Consider the following 17,371-nt stretch of genomic DNA (forward strand, 5'->3'; position numbering starts at 1 on the left):
ACTTAAAACAAAGGTTTAATTTGTAAAACTCCCAAAGGCTGAGGAAAAAACTGACTTTGGTAGTTCATAAAAATTGGCACTTAACATTTGAGTAGAAAAACGTCATGGACACACTGATGGATGCATTGGCTGTCACCAGCACATACAAGTACAAAAATATTAGAAGGCAAAAAGGATTCCACATCTTCACAAAATGCATTTGCATCTTCTGAGGTACCAGGAAAAAAACAGTTAAGCATTTGTGCTTCCCTTTTCAAACGAGTCCTTCCTTCGGTAGTCTAACATGAGTAAGGTGAGCCAGCTGACAGACTGCAGTCCCTTTAAGGCATAGTTACAGTGCAAAAAATGATACAACAGGGGACCTCTTTGGTCCAGAGAGAGCTGGTGTTGTTGTTGAAAGAGGAGTACAGTGTCTTATCTCTACTACTGTCTGTTATCTTGGTGCTAGTTTGTAGCAGGGCACTTAAGTCAATCCAGAAACTCTGTAAGGTCTTTTTCCTACAACCAACACATTTCTATGCTTGGACGCTCAGGTGATTCAAAGGAAAAATAAAATTCAGTTGATGATTTGATATGTTTGGTCCTTCTTTGAGATTGCCTTTGAGGATATTCATCCACTTCATCACACCTCAGTGGAACTGGCATACCGCACATTCATTTCACTGTATAAGAGAAAGAAAAGGGGGGGGGTAATCTCATTAAAAGTGCAGACTGAAAAGGACAAAAGTGTTCTAACCCTACGTTCAACTGAAGTCATGATTTGGAGGTTATTTTGAGCCAGTACTGGCGGTAGAGCCAGTTAGAGCAGTCTTTAATATGGTTCAGTAACATTCAATGAAACTTGCAAATATGATGAGAAGATATATTCATGAGATTCCTCCTTCCATATGATCTGATGCTGTCAATTATGTGGCTGCTTCCCATGTTGAACAGCGACGATGCCGTAAAGAAATGTGCCATCAACGCCGATGACAATGATGAAAACAACGGCGTATTCAAATTATGAATTACGCACACAGTGGTTGGTTTAGGAAAAACAGAATGTCGTTCTGGCAGAATAACTCACCGCAATTCATTTCTAAGCCTTTGAAGTTTGTCTTTCAGCCTGGTATTCTTCACTTTAGTGGGATTATCTGGCACAAACCAGGCGGCAATGAACTTACAGAGGACCACCACATGCTGCACAGACAGACAGAAGAGGCAACTGTAAAATTACTGCTTAACAGTGTCCATAATTCACATTACAAGGAGAGGAACACCAGCGAAAATATTCTAGTTGGGCCTCAAATGGGCTTTATCTGCTCTAAGCATGAATGTTACAACCATAAAGAAAAAAAAAAAGATTGTTTCTTAAATGTGAGTAACAACTGTGACTGCTATTCTAAAAATGTCTGGAGCCACTCAGAGCATTACAGTGTAATTACGATAACAGGGCTGGATTAAGAGCAGTAACGCTGAAGATTATTGTGTGTCACTGAACATGGTGAGTGCACTTCTGTGACAGAAATACCTCAAACAAGATGATGAAAGCAAAGCGGATAGCCAGAATCAGCCAGAACTGCGAGGTGAGAGTGTAGTCCTCATCACTGCGGTAATCTTTATAACTGGACAAAGATCACATTCAACCCACAGAACTTATGATTACCTCTCACAGTATAATAAAAAAAAACAAACAAACAAACAAACAGAAAACATTATGACTGCTCTCCTGTCATTCTAATAGCTGCAGTGGAGATACTGACAACAGTGGCAGTAGTGGTAACAGGTGTAGAGATATACCTGCATTGGGTCACATTAAGCCCGCCCTCTATGATCATCTGGGTGTCCTTAAAGTCAGCCCGAACGTTCGCATCGGTCATGTATGCCGTGGAAAGAGTGTCATTGATGTACCCTGTCATACAGCTGACAAAGACAAAACATTGACCATCATCTCCTTCTTTATATACGAAACTGGATTACATTTACAGGGAGAACAGCAGCTAGTGTGATATTTTTACACTTGCACAATTTAGCCATTCCCAATGACCAATCACACTCCACCATCCCATAAAGCTAAATGCATTTTCAAAAGGGATTAGACTTATCAAAGGAATTCATTTGCAAGGGGAGACTATTTTTTAGCATGTCAAAAGTTTAGTGTGACTGAACTGTGTGAGGAAAAAACAAACTCACTGGAGATCAGTGACGGTCCCATTTGCACAGGGCCCATAACGGTAGCGGTAGACCAGACGGGGTATAAAGTCTGAGGAAATGCCAATCACCAGCCCATTAGCAATGACCGCCATCACACCGATTGCCTCCAGAATTTTAGTCCACACACCTGCAACACCATGCAAAAAACAGGGGTTATTTACTTTGTGTTATTCACACACACACACACACACACATGCATGTAAACACACACACTCACACACACATATGCACTCACGCACACACACACACACACACACACACTCATTCACACAAAATAACAATGACTCACCAATGTCGTTGGTCTTCTTAGGCACTAGGCGACGTTCCAGGCTCAACATCTTGATGGCATCCAGGCGGATCTCGAAGATGTTGTTGATGAGAGCCAGCAGAGGAGCGAGTGGGAAGGCAGCCACAAAGATGGTGGTGAAACTAAACTGCATCACTGTATGCAGAGGGAAAACATGAATGAGAGAAATAACTCAAAATCATTCAATCAGACTGAGAAGAAAGAAAACACATCAAACCTGAGAGAAAATATATCAGATTACCTCAATCAAGACAATCTGGTCTAAAATGTGTTCACCTAGGGGAAGGTCTAATACAATCACATCCCAGTAAGCATGCACACTATACTAAAGTAGACTCGAATGCATATGCACAAATGCATATAGAAACCGAGATGAGTTATTTCGAAAAAACAAAACAAAACCCACCCATTTCCAGGTACTCGTTGAAAAGGCTAAAGGCATTAACGCCATTCAGCTGATAGTTCCTCAGCCAGTCATTCAGTTTACAGATGTCACATGGCTCGCTGGCTCCGTCATCATTTTCACACGTTTTTAAGTAACAATGACCACATTTTCGCCGCAGCTTCTTGGCTGCGGTGGTTCGTAAACAACGCTTAAACCAACTGTAAGAGGAGAAAGCCGTGGAACGAGGTACTGTTTACTACACGTGGAAGGGACAGTATCTTTGTACGGTACAACAGATAAGACTACAATGTAAGATAAGATCTTGTGACAAAATGGCCTTTAGCAGGTTTTAACAATATACTTACGGCACAGTGAACTCAAAAATGTTGTTGAGTGTTTGTTTGAGTACCAGGATGACAGCCATTTGAATGAAAAGGTCAGTGAGACAACCACTGGGGTGACACTGTAACACAGCATTTGAGCATTAATAATAATAATCAAAAAAAAAAAACATGCAGAATATTTCCACAAATCAATAAACAAAGAAGCCAGTTAACGAAAAGACTGCATGGTCATGTCCATGCAGGAGAAATCCCAATGATGGAATTAAGACTAAGCATACTGCAGCACGGACAAGATTTGTGGGTGGTTTTACATTAACGATGGATTGGAGTTCATATAAACACAAATTATTTACATTAACGTGTCATAAAGAAATTTGATTCTTACTTCCTCCAGTCTCCATTTTCCTCCTAGCCGAACATAATTTCCTGGATGGCCATTAATCCTATCAGAGCAAAACACTTGTAATTACTACATGACACCTGAATTTGTTGATGAACAAGCCTACCAAGAAACATATCTTCCAAGTATTCTTCTTTTTTAACCTCTCTCTCTCTTATTACCACACACACACACACACACACACACACAAGTTGGTTAAGTGGTGAAGTCATGTGCCTCAGCTGATCACACTCCTCCCTAGCACTGTGTTCAGCAAAAGCAGTGTTCTAATCAAACTTTGAAAAAGATGTAGAAACATTGCACAAACTGTCAGTACCTTCCTAGAAAGAAGGCGACATAGATGAGGGAGGAGAAGAGGGTGAAGAACTGGAAAGTGAACATTTTCACAGTAAAACTTCTTTCCGTTGCAGCAAAGGAGCGAGTCTTCTCTGCAAGAGGAGACAGTCCAAAAATATATGCGGCTTATCGGCATGGGAAATTATTATTGTCATATGCAAAGAATTTCTCTAAACACGATACTTACCAATCTCACATATCTTGAAGGCCACAATCCTGTTGACCTGAGGGATTGTAAGAAGTATACAGTAATCAGGGAGGACGTTTTCAGGTCCAACATGACAAATGAAAACCTGGAAACCTGTCCCTGTACCTAAACTATTCTAGTATTTTCCCACAAGCAGAAACAGAGGTACATTTGCCTTCTAAGTCTAAGTGTCTGCTTACCTTTGTCATGATTTGAATAGTGATGTAGTGGAGCACTGCTCCCAGCAACACAGCGACCGTGTTGGCATGGTCCCTCAGAAACTCCCACGAACTCTCTGACAGAAGCATGGCAGAGACCAAACGACAGATCACCAGCGCATGGGTCAACCCGATGATCACTACTAGCTGAACACACAGAGGTACATTCATGCTGTAAACGTGTAATTAATACTCATTCTACAACATACAAAAATGAAAAAGGACAGGTACAGTAAATGACAGAAGGGTGGGAAAGGAAACAGGAGAGATAAACTGAAGTAACAACATACACTCAGCCTCAGGTCTGGTTGTCAATGGTTAAATTATAAAAAATGAAAATTAGATGTTCACAGATAGATGACATATTTGTGACTCTTACCACACATGTGACCAGCACAAGGACCAGTGTGCTTCGCAGGTAAGAGTGTCTGAACTCTTTAGTTGTACACTGTGGGTCATTAACAAGCTCCAGAATCAACTCCTCCTACAGACAGAATCACATTAAAATATTTAAGGATTCTCTGCTAGTCAATCATAAATTAAAAAAAAAAAACTTTAATTATACTGTACCTCATCTTCACACCAGTCAAAGACATTCCACTCAGAGACATGTAATGCTCTGTGTCTCTTCCACAGCTCCAAGAACAGGGTAGCTATTTAAAGGACATTTAAGAGATACTGTTAAGATAACATTTTTATCCACTGCTTTGTCAGTGTATGAATAAGAACAGCAGGACTTCTGTGTTTATTCACACATCCTTCCTCTGGAAAAAACAAAAAAAATATTGTGTTTGTCTCTACATCAGAGTGAACAGAGAAGAACTCACCCCAAATGGCCATGAACATGGCAAAGGCCACTGTTCCCTCATTATCAAACAGCTGACTCATCTGTGTAGAAAAAAGCATCTATGTAAGTCTGTGGTGTATTATCTGGCATCTGCTATCAGGCATCAGCTATTGGTTAGTTAAAGTTCTGAGGATAAACATCTTGAGCACTGACAAAACAGACATGTTGAGAGGTAGTGAGAATCTGTATCAGACTGCAATGTGTTTGTGGAGAATTCCAATAGATATTATATGTATACAAGAGGAATTTAGCACACATGCAGCTTGAGAATTAACCGATTAGGAGACTGGGGAAAGCGACAGAGACAGTTGTAAGTGTCAGACAGGACAGAAATGTTAACTGCATTGTTCAAAGAAAGGAAGTAAATCTAGCAGGTGCATGAGACTGTGATCTGACCTTAGCATAAAAACAGGTGTCTGAGAGCCTCATGGCTTGACACCGTTTATCACATCTCGGGCACATGATAATGTCAGACGTACAGACCTCCTTTCTGTAACACACACACACACACACACATACACACACACGCACAGACGCACACACATACCCACCCACACACGCACAGAGTCAAACACTGCATTTGAACTTCACATGAATTCATATTACTTATGTTCCTCTCTTATACTCCCTTGTCTCCTGAACACTGAAACTACATTAATGCAATGATTTCATCATAAATCAGAATGATTTTTTTTGGTAAGAAAAAGTTGACTCACATGAGGGGGCTGGTGTTGAAGAAGGCAAGGCCATAGAGAAACACCACAATACCAATGATAGCGGCTGGGATCAGCAGGTATGTGTACCAGCCCAGCCACAGGTAATACAGAGCCACTTTCTCCCCGAAGTATTTCCTAACATTCACACACACAGTCAATAGCACTATTCAGAACAGGAACATGATGAAGAGAACAAAATGGCACAGAAACAGAGAGAGAGATATAAAAAAAAACAGAGATGCATGACTTAAGGAAAATAAAAAAGAATGACAGACTGATAGAATAGAGAAAGAGGGCAAACAAGATAGAAGGAGACCTCACCTAATATCATTAATCGGTTGTGTCCTGAAGAGAGCAGTCCAGCGAGCCCATTTATGCTCCAGAATTTTCTGTGTCTTCCTCTTAAAAAAGCGCGACAAAGTAAGTTCATTTCTCTCCTTTGAAAAGTGGTTCATTCATATAACTCAGCATGAAGCAGTGCTATGTCTGTTGAACATTCAGTGCGAAAACCACAGCACACATAGTCAGGCTTGGTAACACATGCTTTATGAATCATAAAAAGTATAGAAAAAAAATAAATGTAAAAAGGACGTTTGAAGAAGTATTTAGTTTAGATGAGAGTCAAAGGTTGGACTAATGCAAACAAAACAAACATACCTCATGCAAACAAAATATGGCCTCAAAGACATTCTTTGACATCAGTTCCCGTAGATCCTCTGGGGTTTTATGCAACAAGCACAGAAAGACAGAGACACATGAGGTTAAGGAGGGTCACACTTCACTGGGCAAACTCATCTTTACGGCAATGAAAGCTTAGAGTTCTTATAGAATCGCACTGAATTTAAGGAGACTGGAGGGCAGAATGAAATTTTAAAAAACAGAAAACAGTAAGGACAGAAAGAAGAGGCAAAAAGGAGGAAATATATGGAAGAAACAACATGATGTTGAGGGAAGAGTGTCGAGTACATCACTCACCTCCTGAATTAATGAAGGTGTGATGTAAAAAAAAGTGGACAATCCTGATCCTAAAGAAAATAAAAAAGTAGCATTAAGACACACAAAAAGAAAGAGAGTGAAAAACAGAAGGGTAAAAACATTGTCTGTAAACAAAATTTACAGAGGACATCTTTGTTTCTGAGTTCTGGGGCAGGTGTTGTTAAAGAAGTGGAGGATGTATCCATTGTGAATTACCTGGTAGAGTGTGGAACAGGTCCCTGCTGGTCCCCACTCCAGTTGCAGGAATCAGACACCTTCAAAAGGTACTTGTACTTCTCAAAGATTTCGGCAGGAGCACGGATCCCATAGAACAACCTGTCATCCAGTTCTATTATCTATTTGAATACAAAGGAATATTTTACTGAGATTTTAAATCAATAGCAGAACTGCCTGAATGTCTTGTAGTGATTTGTGACTGTAACTCACTGTCACTTTCATGTTTTTCTTTTTTAGCTGTTCAATGAATGCTACTTGTTTCTTGTAGTTTTGGTCTTCGGTATCATCTACTCTCTCAGCTACCAGAACATAGTCATATAATCCTGGAGTATTCAAATAACGCTGAAAAGACAAAAAAAAAAGCGTGAAAAGAAGAAAGGAAAAGCCCAGTTATGCTTGTTATAATGAGGAAAAAAAAGAGAATAATATGCATGATCCTATAGTTTGTGTTGTGGTTCTGTGAATGCACCACAAGCTTCTGATGTTGTTTTTAGAGCTTTGATGTAATCTTCCAGTTGCATCAGGGCGAACAGTTATGGAAGGAGCAGCTTAACATGTGTGAATGTCTTAGAGTAAGGCCTTTTTAAAAAGCACCTACCTGCACAGAGAGCAGTGGTTCAGTGCATTGCTCATTGTCATCCTTAGTCCTTATCTGTAACTCCATCTCTGCCTACAGAGGCCAGAGAGACAAAGAGAAAAAGTCAGATGCTCTCCTGTTCTTCTGGAAGCCCACTGTTGATGTGTACCAGTATTAACTCTTTTATTAGGCCTCTGATTTTATGACTTAATTTCCTGCCTGTTTGGAAATGCTTAATATGGAGATTGAATTTAAATGAATCTAAATGATAAAATGGATAAATGGAAGTGCATAGCAGAACAATGGAAGATACACAATGACACAAATGGATAAGAAAATTACTTACAACACGGTCAAAATTTCACTTGACATGAAGACACCTATTACAATAGAAGTGTGACCAAATTAATCAACTCAAACTATGCTTAAATATACTCTGTTTTTAGTTGGGTAGGGCCATGGGAGTAATATGAAGCAGCACAGCAACGAGGAATACAGCACAGAGGTCAAGAGCTGACAGGACTTGCCATAAGAGCTTCCTGCTATGATCAGAGCACTTTAATAAAATGATAAAGGCACCATTTGTCTGACCTCCATTTTGTTACATGGTCATAATGGACAACTGTAAGATCCCTAGTGAAGAAACCTGGAGTTAAGCCCCTCCTCCTTCCCCGTTGCATATTTTCATTTCTTCTTCTCCTTCTTATTTCGGCTTGTTCCCTGTTTCTCAGCTGATTTTTCCCCTCAATAGCATTCTGTCTGTCTGATGCAACACTCTCCCACGGTCCAGACATCCTCATGTCCTCCCCTATCTCATCTCTCCATCTTTTCCTTGATATTCCCCTTTTTTCTTTTGCCAGGTATTTCCGTGTCCAGTCATTTCTTTCTGTCTGTGCCTCTTCTCTGTACATTTCCAAACCATCTCAATCTTGTCTCTCTCAATTTCTCATCCATTCCTCTGATCTTAAATGCAGCTCTCGATTCTTCATTACTCTTCCGGTCTTTACTAGTCACTCCCACGCATATTTTCACTCATTTCTCAAAAAGGTCTCGAGATCCCAGTCCAGTATTGATATTAATGCATTAATTTTAAGTTTCAAGTTCAAGTTTCAAGTTCAAGTTTAAGTTTATTTAGAGCCCAGTATCACTGTTTACAGTCTCAAAGGGCTTTACATGCCCACAGGATTACAACAAAACAGAGCAGGGTGGCACCCCCTGACTTGATCCTCATAGCGGGCAAGAAAAAACTCCTCAAAAAACCCAGACGTTAGGGAAAAATAGGAGAAATCTTGAGAAGGACCACAAAGAGAGGAGACCCCTTCTAGGCCAGCCAGGCGTGCAGTAGGTGCCAGCCCAGAGGGCAATTTACAAAACAACAGAGTGATAATAAATGAGAACACAACTAGTAGGCAGTATTACAATGTACTTTTAAAAACATTTCTAATCATGACATTCATATATGAACTGGTATTCATGCTGTGGAGAAGTGAGGTTCAATGACATAAAGAACCCCACAGTGACGTTCAATGACATTACGACTGTGTTGGTAACCTGACTAGACCAAAACGTATCAAAAGAGTGTTTTGTTGTGCCAGTGAGATGGCCAAAGTATCAGGCATTTTTCTTTCTTTATCAAGCTTTCAAATAGCGGTAGCACATAAAGGTCACAGCGTCTGACTGAACAGTCTTCTCCAATGGAACTTTGCATGAAAGAAAGGAAATCCAGAGCGGCACAGTCTCTTTGTTTCTCTTTTACACGGACTGACTCTAAACTACCGCACCTCACCAGGTCAATGCTCCAGTGCCCTGCTCTTACTCTACATCATTGTCTCACAAAGAAGTAAAGGCAACAGGCATTTTTATCATCTCTCTTTGTTAATATTACTCTTTAAAAGAATATCAGGTCAGAGACAAAAGCTATGATATTTACAGTCTACTGAGATTCACTCTCGTATGTCTCTCTCCACCATCTCTCACTCTCACTGTTATTCATTGTAGCTCTCCAGTCCTAACAGGCATACATTGAGCACAAGTCTAGACATGAATTTGAGAAAGCGGTCTGACAGGACAGGAGAATACTGATGAATTTATGTGTAATCTCCAGCTACCAGTCCCAAACCTGCTGTGATATGCAGAACAAATATTTAAGTAAGGTACACAAGTGTTACACAATATAGACAGTCTGAATTTAATGGTGACATTAGCATAGGAATTCAACAGTATAAATATTTAATCTGTTGCGCAAGAGACAATGTACAACTCATATTACACCAAATCTGCAGAGATAGTTTATTCATTCCATACCTATGAAACCTAAGTACGATGTGAAACCAGAGCAAGAGATTTGAACAAATAAAAAGCATTAGGTAATTATTAATGCATGGTATAGGTTCAATAAAGATCTTTTTAGGTCCCCTTTATCAGTTAATGTGGTACATGCTCAGGAAAACTTGAAAAACAAGTCAAGTTTCACATTCACTTTGAATATCAACAGAAGTTTCAAATGGACAAATGGAAATTTTGACCACTGATTTCTCTGGAAACACTCACACCCAGGGAGTGACACAACTCTGGTATTCACCAGTTTTACAAGCTCTAAGTTAACTGAATTAGACTTAAGTGCCCTGTACATCACTGAGACAGATATAGGTACATACGAGGACATACCAAAACACACAAACAAACGGGAAAACACATGACGGCATTTCAAACCACGAAATCCAAAGAACGATCCCTACTATATTAAAAAAAAAACACTTAAAATGTTTTGGAATGTTAATCAACACATTGTCACTGAAATATTAACATCTGATATTATATGAAAAATATCTAAGGCAACAGAGTATCTAGTAAACAGATTATCTGATAACAGTTTTACACAGTTTCACTGATAAGTGAAGCTTCTATATCCCGCTCTGTATGCTCTCAGGGTGTGTATCCTCAGCCATCTATCAGGGACTTGATCATTATAGTGATCAGTTAAAAGGTCAGATGTACTGTTACTCATAGAGTGGTTTTATGAGTTAAATGATAACAATAGTTTGGCAACAATTCGCTGAGAAACAACTTAGTTCGGGTTACAACACATCCAACGTAACCGATTATCTCACACAGTCTTATTTTGATCTGAAAATGATGGTGCCCGGAAAGAAAAATACCCTCCTGTGAAAAATGAAACGGGGAGATACATTCAGTAAGATTCCACTTTCTCTAACTGCAACAGGTGTGTCTTTTTCAGTATGTAGACGAGCCGGTGCTGGAATGATTTTCCAAGTAATGAGCAGTACTGGCGCGTACTTTGCTTTTCCACGAAGAATTAGCAAAGTGACAGTAGCTCTCAGAATCACCGGTGCGTCCATAACACCTTGAGTAGTCACCACAAGGTGAGTCAACAGAACGCGAGTCTGATGGCACAGCGTCTATTTTTTATTTGCATCAAACTGACCTTTTAAATTGGTTGCTCTCAAATATTCCTGGTACAGGCTACTCAGAATGTAATGTAGGCCTTCACGTAATAAATAGACAGCTAGACATTTTGAGCCTTGTTTATTATCCTTTTTGCCCATGCAACCCTCTCCATGTTTTCCTTACCTCTCTCTCCTTGAAGTACATGGTATTGCAAAAACGCGATTCAGCAACATCAAATACCAGCTCGTCTTGTATGTTTCATCTCAAGATTTCCTCAGTCATGGTTGACGTGTGCGCCTTCAGAGAGAAACCTAAAAATCCGACGATTTTCTCTTGACCAAGGACACTTCATAGAGACCTGCTTCCGCGTTTCTTTCCAACGCGTGAATGGCGCAAAGGTATGTGACTGAAATTTACCTGTTGGGAATACAAGCGCCCGATGATGTCACTGTATGTTATTAGCTGAAAGGTACACATAACGAAACGAGGAGGCGGGACATAACACAGATAATGGATTCTGCTTGTTAAAACTACTGTGTGTGCGTGTGACTTTCGCTGTGTCTTTTGGAAGCTGGACTTGTTAAGGACACTATCTCAGCATTAGAGATTCCCTAGACCAAAAGTAAATAAGTCATGCCCCTATCAGGGTATGGAAATAGACTAAGGTACAATGAGGATAGTGTACATTTCATGTGAATACAGATTAAGAAACAAATATCTATTTAGACAGTGAACGTGAGTTAAGTTTGAGCTTGGCTCTAACATAGCCTCTGTTGACACAAAATGTTTGATGACATCCATCATTTGCATGTGCTATATGCCATAAGTATATCGAACAGAAAACGCAAATTTCCTATCACCTGAGCTATGTATATTTTGGCCAACAAAAGCCAAAGGTTTTTCAAAAATGCTAAAACTGTCTCCATGAAATGTATTTACAGGAAAATGTAATTACAATAATTCACATAAAGAACAGACTGTGAGTTTGTGAGCCCAACAATATATTAGTAAAAATGGCAATAGAAAAGTGTACTGCACTGTATTTCAGTCTCAGACTACACTGATGTTAACCTGTCAGTAAACTTATTAACCAAAGATAAACATCAGTTTGCAAGCAGGCAAACCATCTTTTATTTCTACGTCTTTTACATTATTCTTCCATCCACATTACATGATGAATATGATACATTCAAAAACAAAACCCACAAGGGAGAATCTACGTAATACATATATATTGTATCTTATAACGGTCATTACAATGTAAATGACCAAGAGGAAGTATAGGACTGAACATTACTGAACACAGCAGATGGCACACATGGAAATGTTCCACTAAAAAATGCTACTAGGACAGCTTTAGGAGCTGCTATCAAACATCAGAGAACGCATAATATACTTTTCTGTGCTTCTCTTCATTTTAGCCTGAACAAAGCTAGTCTCAGTCAGGATATGAACAAAAGGAATAAAGAGAATTTCATGTCAATAGATCAATCTTCCTCATCTTCTTCAGCTGTCCTGCGGAAGTTCTTACGATTAACTTTCCTACTGCTATGGAAAGCGACGTGGGATGGCTTCCCATCCCCCTCAGCTGCTTCCATCTCCTCCTCAACCCACTTCCTCTTCGTCATGTTCCTAGCCTCCAATGTATAGCGCAGATGGGACAGGCCTGTTCTTTCTCCATCCTCCTCGTCCTGTCTGTCCTCCAGGTGGAACAGACCAACCTCTCTTTTCTTATCTCTGGAGAACGCTTGACCACCGGTGCTCTCCTCTTTGGTGGTCTGGCTGGGTTTGGTGAACAGGATTTTGTTCTCGCTACTGCTGCCATGGTCCTGGTTATAGCTTGGGGTGAACGATTCAGACGTGGTTTCTTGGGATCTTCTCCTGGCCTGAAGGTCCTGTATGTACTGCAGGGCTAACTGGCTGTTCTTTCTGTCGTTTATCTCGGGCACGTCTTCTAAGCTATATCGCGTCCAGCGCTCAGGGTGCGCTACGTAGTCTGGGACGCTTTTGGCCGGAGGCTGTTTCTTGTTCTGGGATCCTCCGCTTTTCCCTCCAGCCATGGGAGGAGGAGAAGGTGGAGCGGGACGGGCGAAGGTGCCATCAAGGACGTTGTCTTCGCCCAGCTGATTGGATGTGAGCTTTGCAGCACTTTCCAGATGTTCGAAGATGTTTTTGCTGCGGTCAGAGAAGCCAGTGCTGCCGCCTCTCAGCGTGAAGGTGGGCTTTCCCTGGATGGCTGGGGTGCTGCGTTGGGGTTCTTCATCTTCATCTGAAGAAGAGGACAAGTCCTCAACCCTTCCACCGATGGGCTCAATGGACTCTTCTGGGTCAGAGTCACTCAAGGAGAGGTCATCAGGTAGCTCAATAGTGTCCCTGTTAGAGAGTCTGTTTGAGGCACCTTCTCCATGGTTCTTCTGTTCACTCATTATGTAAATATATGGAGGTCAAGGGAAAGACTTGGCTGCTGAAAATGTCCACAAACAGTGTTAGCAAATACCTGAGCAAATGAGAGAAAATCAGTATTTAGCAGTGCCTAAATTAGCCTGCTATTTCATTCAGCTAGCTCATTTCACAGTCACAGTTTTTGAGCAGAGTTAAATGGAATAATAGGGGTAAATAAACAGAAATATGACATTAAATGAGCTCCAATTCACTGAGATTAAGTAAACATAAAAGTGAATATCAAAAATAAATAAATCGATGAATAAATAAGTAAATTACAGTGCAAGACTGAGTCATAAAAACAAACTGTGAACTACTTCAGCACTCCGGTGTTCCTCGCAGAACAGACTCTCACCTTTGCTAGAAGGTGCTGAAATCACCTGTTTGAATTATCAGGAGAAACCAACTGTGGAACCCTTAATCTATAAAGAAACATTTGGGGTAAAAGAAGTTAGAATTGTGACAGTTGACAGCCATACTCATGAACTGTACCACCATAAAATAAGCAGTGAGACATACTTGGGCAAAATTAACTCTTTCTTTAAATACTGAATTATGCTAAAATCAGATTTTGGGACAACAGGAATTACCAACATCAAAAAGGGAAAACAAAACCCTAGCCAACAACCCACTAAATAAATGTATAAATGAAATTTGTGTTTGAGTGTGTGTGTGTAGTTATTTAAGGAAAAACTGTCTGAATGTTCTTTGCATGTACTTGCGCATGGACTGGTATCTTACTGGAGTTGAAGACTCACAGGTTCTGCAAACTGCACTGCTTAGAGAGCTGATATATCAGGCTGTAAGTATTGGATCCCATTATCCCGGTTGTGATTGTTTCACGAGTACAAAGCACAGCACTACCTGGGAAAACAGATACAAAAGATGTGTAAAGCTGCACTGACGAACCACATCATACTATACAGTTTTCGTTTTGATCGTGCAATATGCACAATCCACTATTCGTCATATGAGTGATTTGCCAACACCAGTTTATTCACACAATCGTTGGGCAGACCTGTCAACCCTCCCGTTTTTTCCGGGTTTCTCCCGCATTTTAGCCTTCTCTCCCGCAGTGCTGCCGTTTTAATATTTTCCCTTGAATCTCCCTTATTTTTAAACTTTCATAGCGTTAAGTTCTGGGGGCTGGCAGTGGCGTAGCTAGAAATTTATTCCCGGACGGACAAAAGTGAGCTGGTGCGACTTTCACTCACGGTCCATCACTTGCGTACACATTCTTCAATACCTACTGCTGCACTGAATGACAGGTCAGACACCCCGTATAGCAACTGTAGCGTACTCAACAAGCCAGTCCAGTCTTCCGTTCTTTGTTTGCACTGAAACGTAATATGTAGTAACCCACTAAATACTGCCGCATTTTTATTCATCAAGCACACTCTAACCAGAAGTAGCGTAAAAGGCATGCCCTGTCACAGTAAACGCACAATACTGCCACAACAGTAACTGGGTTTCCATCCAACTATTTAATGCAAATTAACGCTTAAACTTCACATCAAATCTTTTATGTTGCATAAGAATGGAAACTTTTCGCTGTTAGGCGAAAGGAATTTATTTGCCGAATTAATTTTTTTTATCACAGCATTCAGTGTCCACAGCATTTCACCTTCGACCAGGTATCGAATTTGGGGGGGGGGGGGGGGGGCGCGTGTCGTTGGGTGTTGAAAGGATACTACGGGCAGTTGTTCTGCACGGAGCTATCAGAGCTTACAGTTACAGTTAACAAAGATGAACACTGGAAAACTCTTTGCAGTCACCTGCTGGCTAATTTGCTAACTATATTAGTGCATATTAAAAACCTTACAGAGGTAATAACTTAACGGGCAACTGCAAACGAATAGACATTACCGCGAGCAAAAATGAAAAGGCTTGTGAGCGCGAAATGAAAACCAAAAACCAGACCGCTTGCCTCGCGACTTACATCCATGCTAGTCGTGGTGATAAGCTAACTTACCAAATTGCGTGATGCTGGTTAGCTTTCCAGCTAGCTGTTAACATAGTTGACATTAAAACATTAAGCCTAAGTGTATTTAATTGAGCAGTTCTGTACAATTACATGTTTTGCGCTACTCTTTGAGCAAACCTTATATCTATGATACTTGACCATGCCTTGGGTCTTCAACATAACATTTTCCGAACCTGACATACTATACCATGCAGCTTACCGTTCCCTCTTCCTACTTCCTCGACCAAAGATGTTTGCAAAAGAAAGATGTAACACTCGTGGCTAAGTCGTATTTTCTACCGGTAGATGGCGCGTTTTTCACATTCACGTGTCGGTATAATTTCATTTACTTAAATTACTATCTTTCTAATTAAATACATAAATAAGTCAATGAGTAAACACAACATGAAATGCACACTATTTTAAAGATGGTGTATTCTCATCAGAACAGTGCTTGTTTTGCAGCTTACCTGACATAGCGATATAGTTATGGGGAACCACAACGCGTGCCATAGAAGTAACCACAGTTGGGGTACTACAACTCGCACCTAAGCAATCACAGCGGGCTAACCGTGGTGCAGAAAAATATGCCATCAAACCCTGATTCTGCGTTACACATACACTTTACAATATGAGCGTCCGTTTTGTAATTCTTCACTTATAAAATCAAAGAAGTTCATTTTGCTATGTCTTTATGCCCGCCTATCCATACGCTCACACCGGCAGCAACTTTTTGTCTCGAAGTCGCTGTATTGCCGTGTCGCCTAGTTGTCGCTTGCAGGCAGCCTGTGTGCGTTGCTAACGTATTTTGAGAAAGTGTGCTACAAATGTATTGACAGGAGATCCATCAATTTTCTTAAAGAAAAAGTATATACTCATAAATATTATAAACATATTATATGTTGTATTTATTTTTATGCTATATTTACGTTCTTTGCTATATCCATCGTTGAATTGTATGTTTGTATTTTGTGAAAGGCAGGCCTATTAACGTATCACCCAATATACGCATGAACAAATCAGGTGCATTCCCGCAGAAAAATATGTTTTTTTGAAGGTAATTTATTTCCCAATAAATAGCGTTATCTTGCTTCAAACAGGCCGTTTCACCGTGGACCGCAAGGTAACATTCGCAATCGCCGCTATCTAAGCGCGGAGACAACGTTGCTAAACGCTAATATAGGAAGTAAAGTTTAAAACAAAGGTTTCACATCGACAGAATATAAGATGAACACATCTGCCCTCTGATTGGCCGTCGCTTGGCTCTGTCGCTGCTCATTTGCATTAAGTTGAACGTTGCTCAACTTTTTTGTCGCCAAGTCCCGGAGATTTTGTCGGCAGGTGCCTAGTCTCCGTGTCACTCAGTGTCGCCGAGCGACGACTGGGAAATGAATGACTTCCTTTTGCTTTGTCGTTTGTTGTTGCTGCCGGTGTGGGCGCTGATATGTGATGTATAGCAAGTTGAAGTGTCACGGCTTGTCACTAAAACAGCTTTGCCTCTTTTTCATGGTGAATGCCTTGCGTTGGTGCATTGTGCGTAATGACGTTTTGTAATAAATTTCAGATACCCAGGGGAAGAGCCTCTCATTTTCAAAAATATTTTACACATTTGTTACGAAAAGCTACGATGCAGAGCCTCTCTCCATGTAGTAGTTTCCTTTGTCGAGGATATGAACTTGTTATTTATTTATATGTCATTTGTTACTGCTTCAATAAAAATGCTAAACAAACGAGTAACAAACAGGATACGACGCAAACGTCAAAGTACAGCTCTATGCAGCTAAAGCATCATATCATAATGTGGTGATACCAGCATTTTGGTTAGAATAAATTAGG

The 17,371-nt window shown here is 40.4% G+C and overlaps 2 protein-coding genes across 5 annotated transcripts; both read right to left on the minus strand.

Annotated features, from left to right (window-relative positions):
• Positions 1-207: 207 nt before the first annotated feature.
• ano9b (anoctamin 9b) lies at positions 208-11,334 on the minus strand. Its single transcript, XM_030794294.1, has 24 exons — positions 11,314-11,334; positions 7,744-7,815; positions 7,356-7,487; positions 7,125-7,264; positions 6,909-6,958; positions 6,591-6,649; positions 6,255-6,334; positions 5,934-6,068; positions 5,614-5,707; positions 5,198-5,258; positions 4,941-5,023; positions 4,750-4,854; positions 4,353-4,517; positions 4,153-4,189; positions 3,946-4,057; positions 3,615-3,672; positions 3,251-3,348; positions 2,907-3,103; positions 2,483-2,635; positions 2,173-2,320; positions 1,780-1,902; positions 1,511-1,604; positions 1,067-1,179; positions 208-662 (listed from the first exon to the last, which is right to left on the minus strand). The coding sequence occupies exons 1-24, from the start codon at positions 11,332-11,334 to the stop codon at positions 623-625; spliced, it is 2,370 nt and encodes a 789-aa protein (XP_030650154.1). The 3' UTR covers positions 208-622.
• A 919-nt stretch (positions 11,335-12,253) lies between these two features.
• Positions 12,254-16,082, minus strand: tssc4 (tumor suppressing subtransferable candidate 4). 4 transcript variants are annotated; one of them, XM_030794296.1, is made up of 4 exons: positions 16,006-16,082; positions 14,291-14,436; positions 13,928-13,994; positions 12,254-13,594 (listed from the first exon to the last, which is right to left on the minus strand). In XM_030794296.1, the coding sequence occupies exon 4, from the start codon at positions 13,554-13,556 to the stop codon at positions 12,618-12,620; it is 939 nt and encodes a 312-aa protein (XP_030650156.1). In that variant the 5' UTR covers positions 13,557-13,594; positions 13,928-13,994; positions 14,291-14,436; positions 16,006-16,082; the 3' UTR covers positions 12,254-12,617. The 4 variants fall into 4 exon arrangements, with proteins under 4 accessions (XP_030650156.1, XP_030650157.1, XP_030650158.1 ...); XM_030794297.1 differs by lacking the exon at positions 16,006-16,082 and adding an exon at positions 15,545-15,702 and having other exon boundaries at positions 14,314-14,436; XM_030794298.1 differs by lacking the exon at positions 16,006-16,082 and adding an exon at positions 15,545-15,702 and having other exon boundaries at positions 12,254-13,591.
• Between the last annotated feature and the right edge of the window lie 1,289 nt (positions 16,083-17,371).

This window comes from Chanos chanos, chromosome 2, assembly GCF_902362185.1.
Source record: "Chanos chanos chromosome 2, fChaCha1.1, whole genome shotgun sequence".
Lineage (NCBI taxonomy): Eukaryota > Metazoa > Chordata > Actinopteri > Gonorynchiformes > Chanidae > Chanos > Chanos chanos.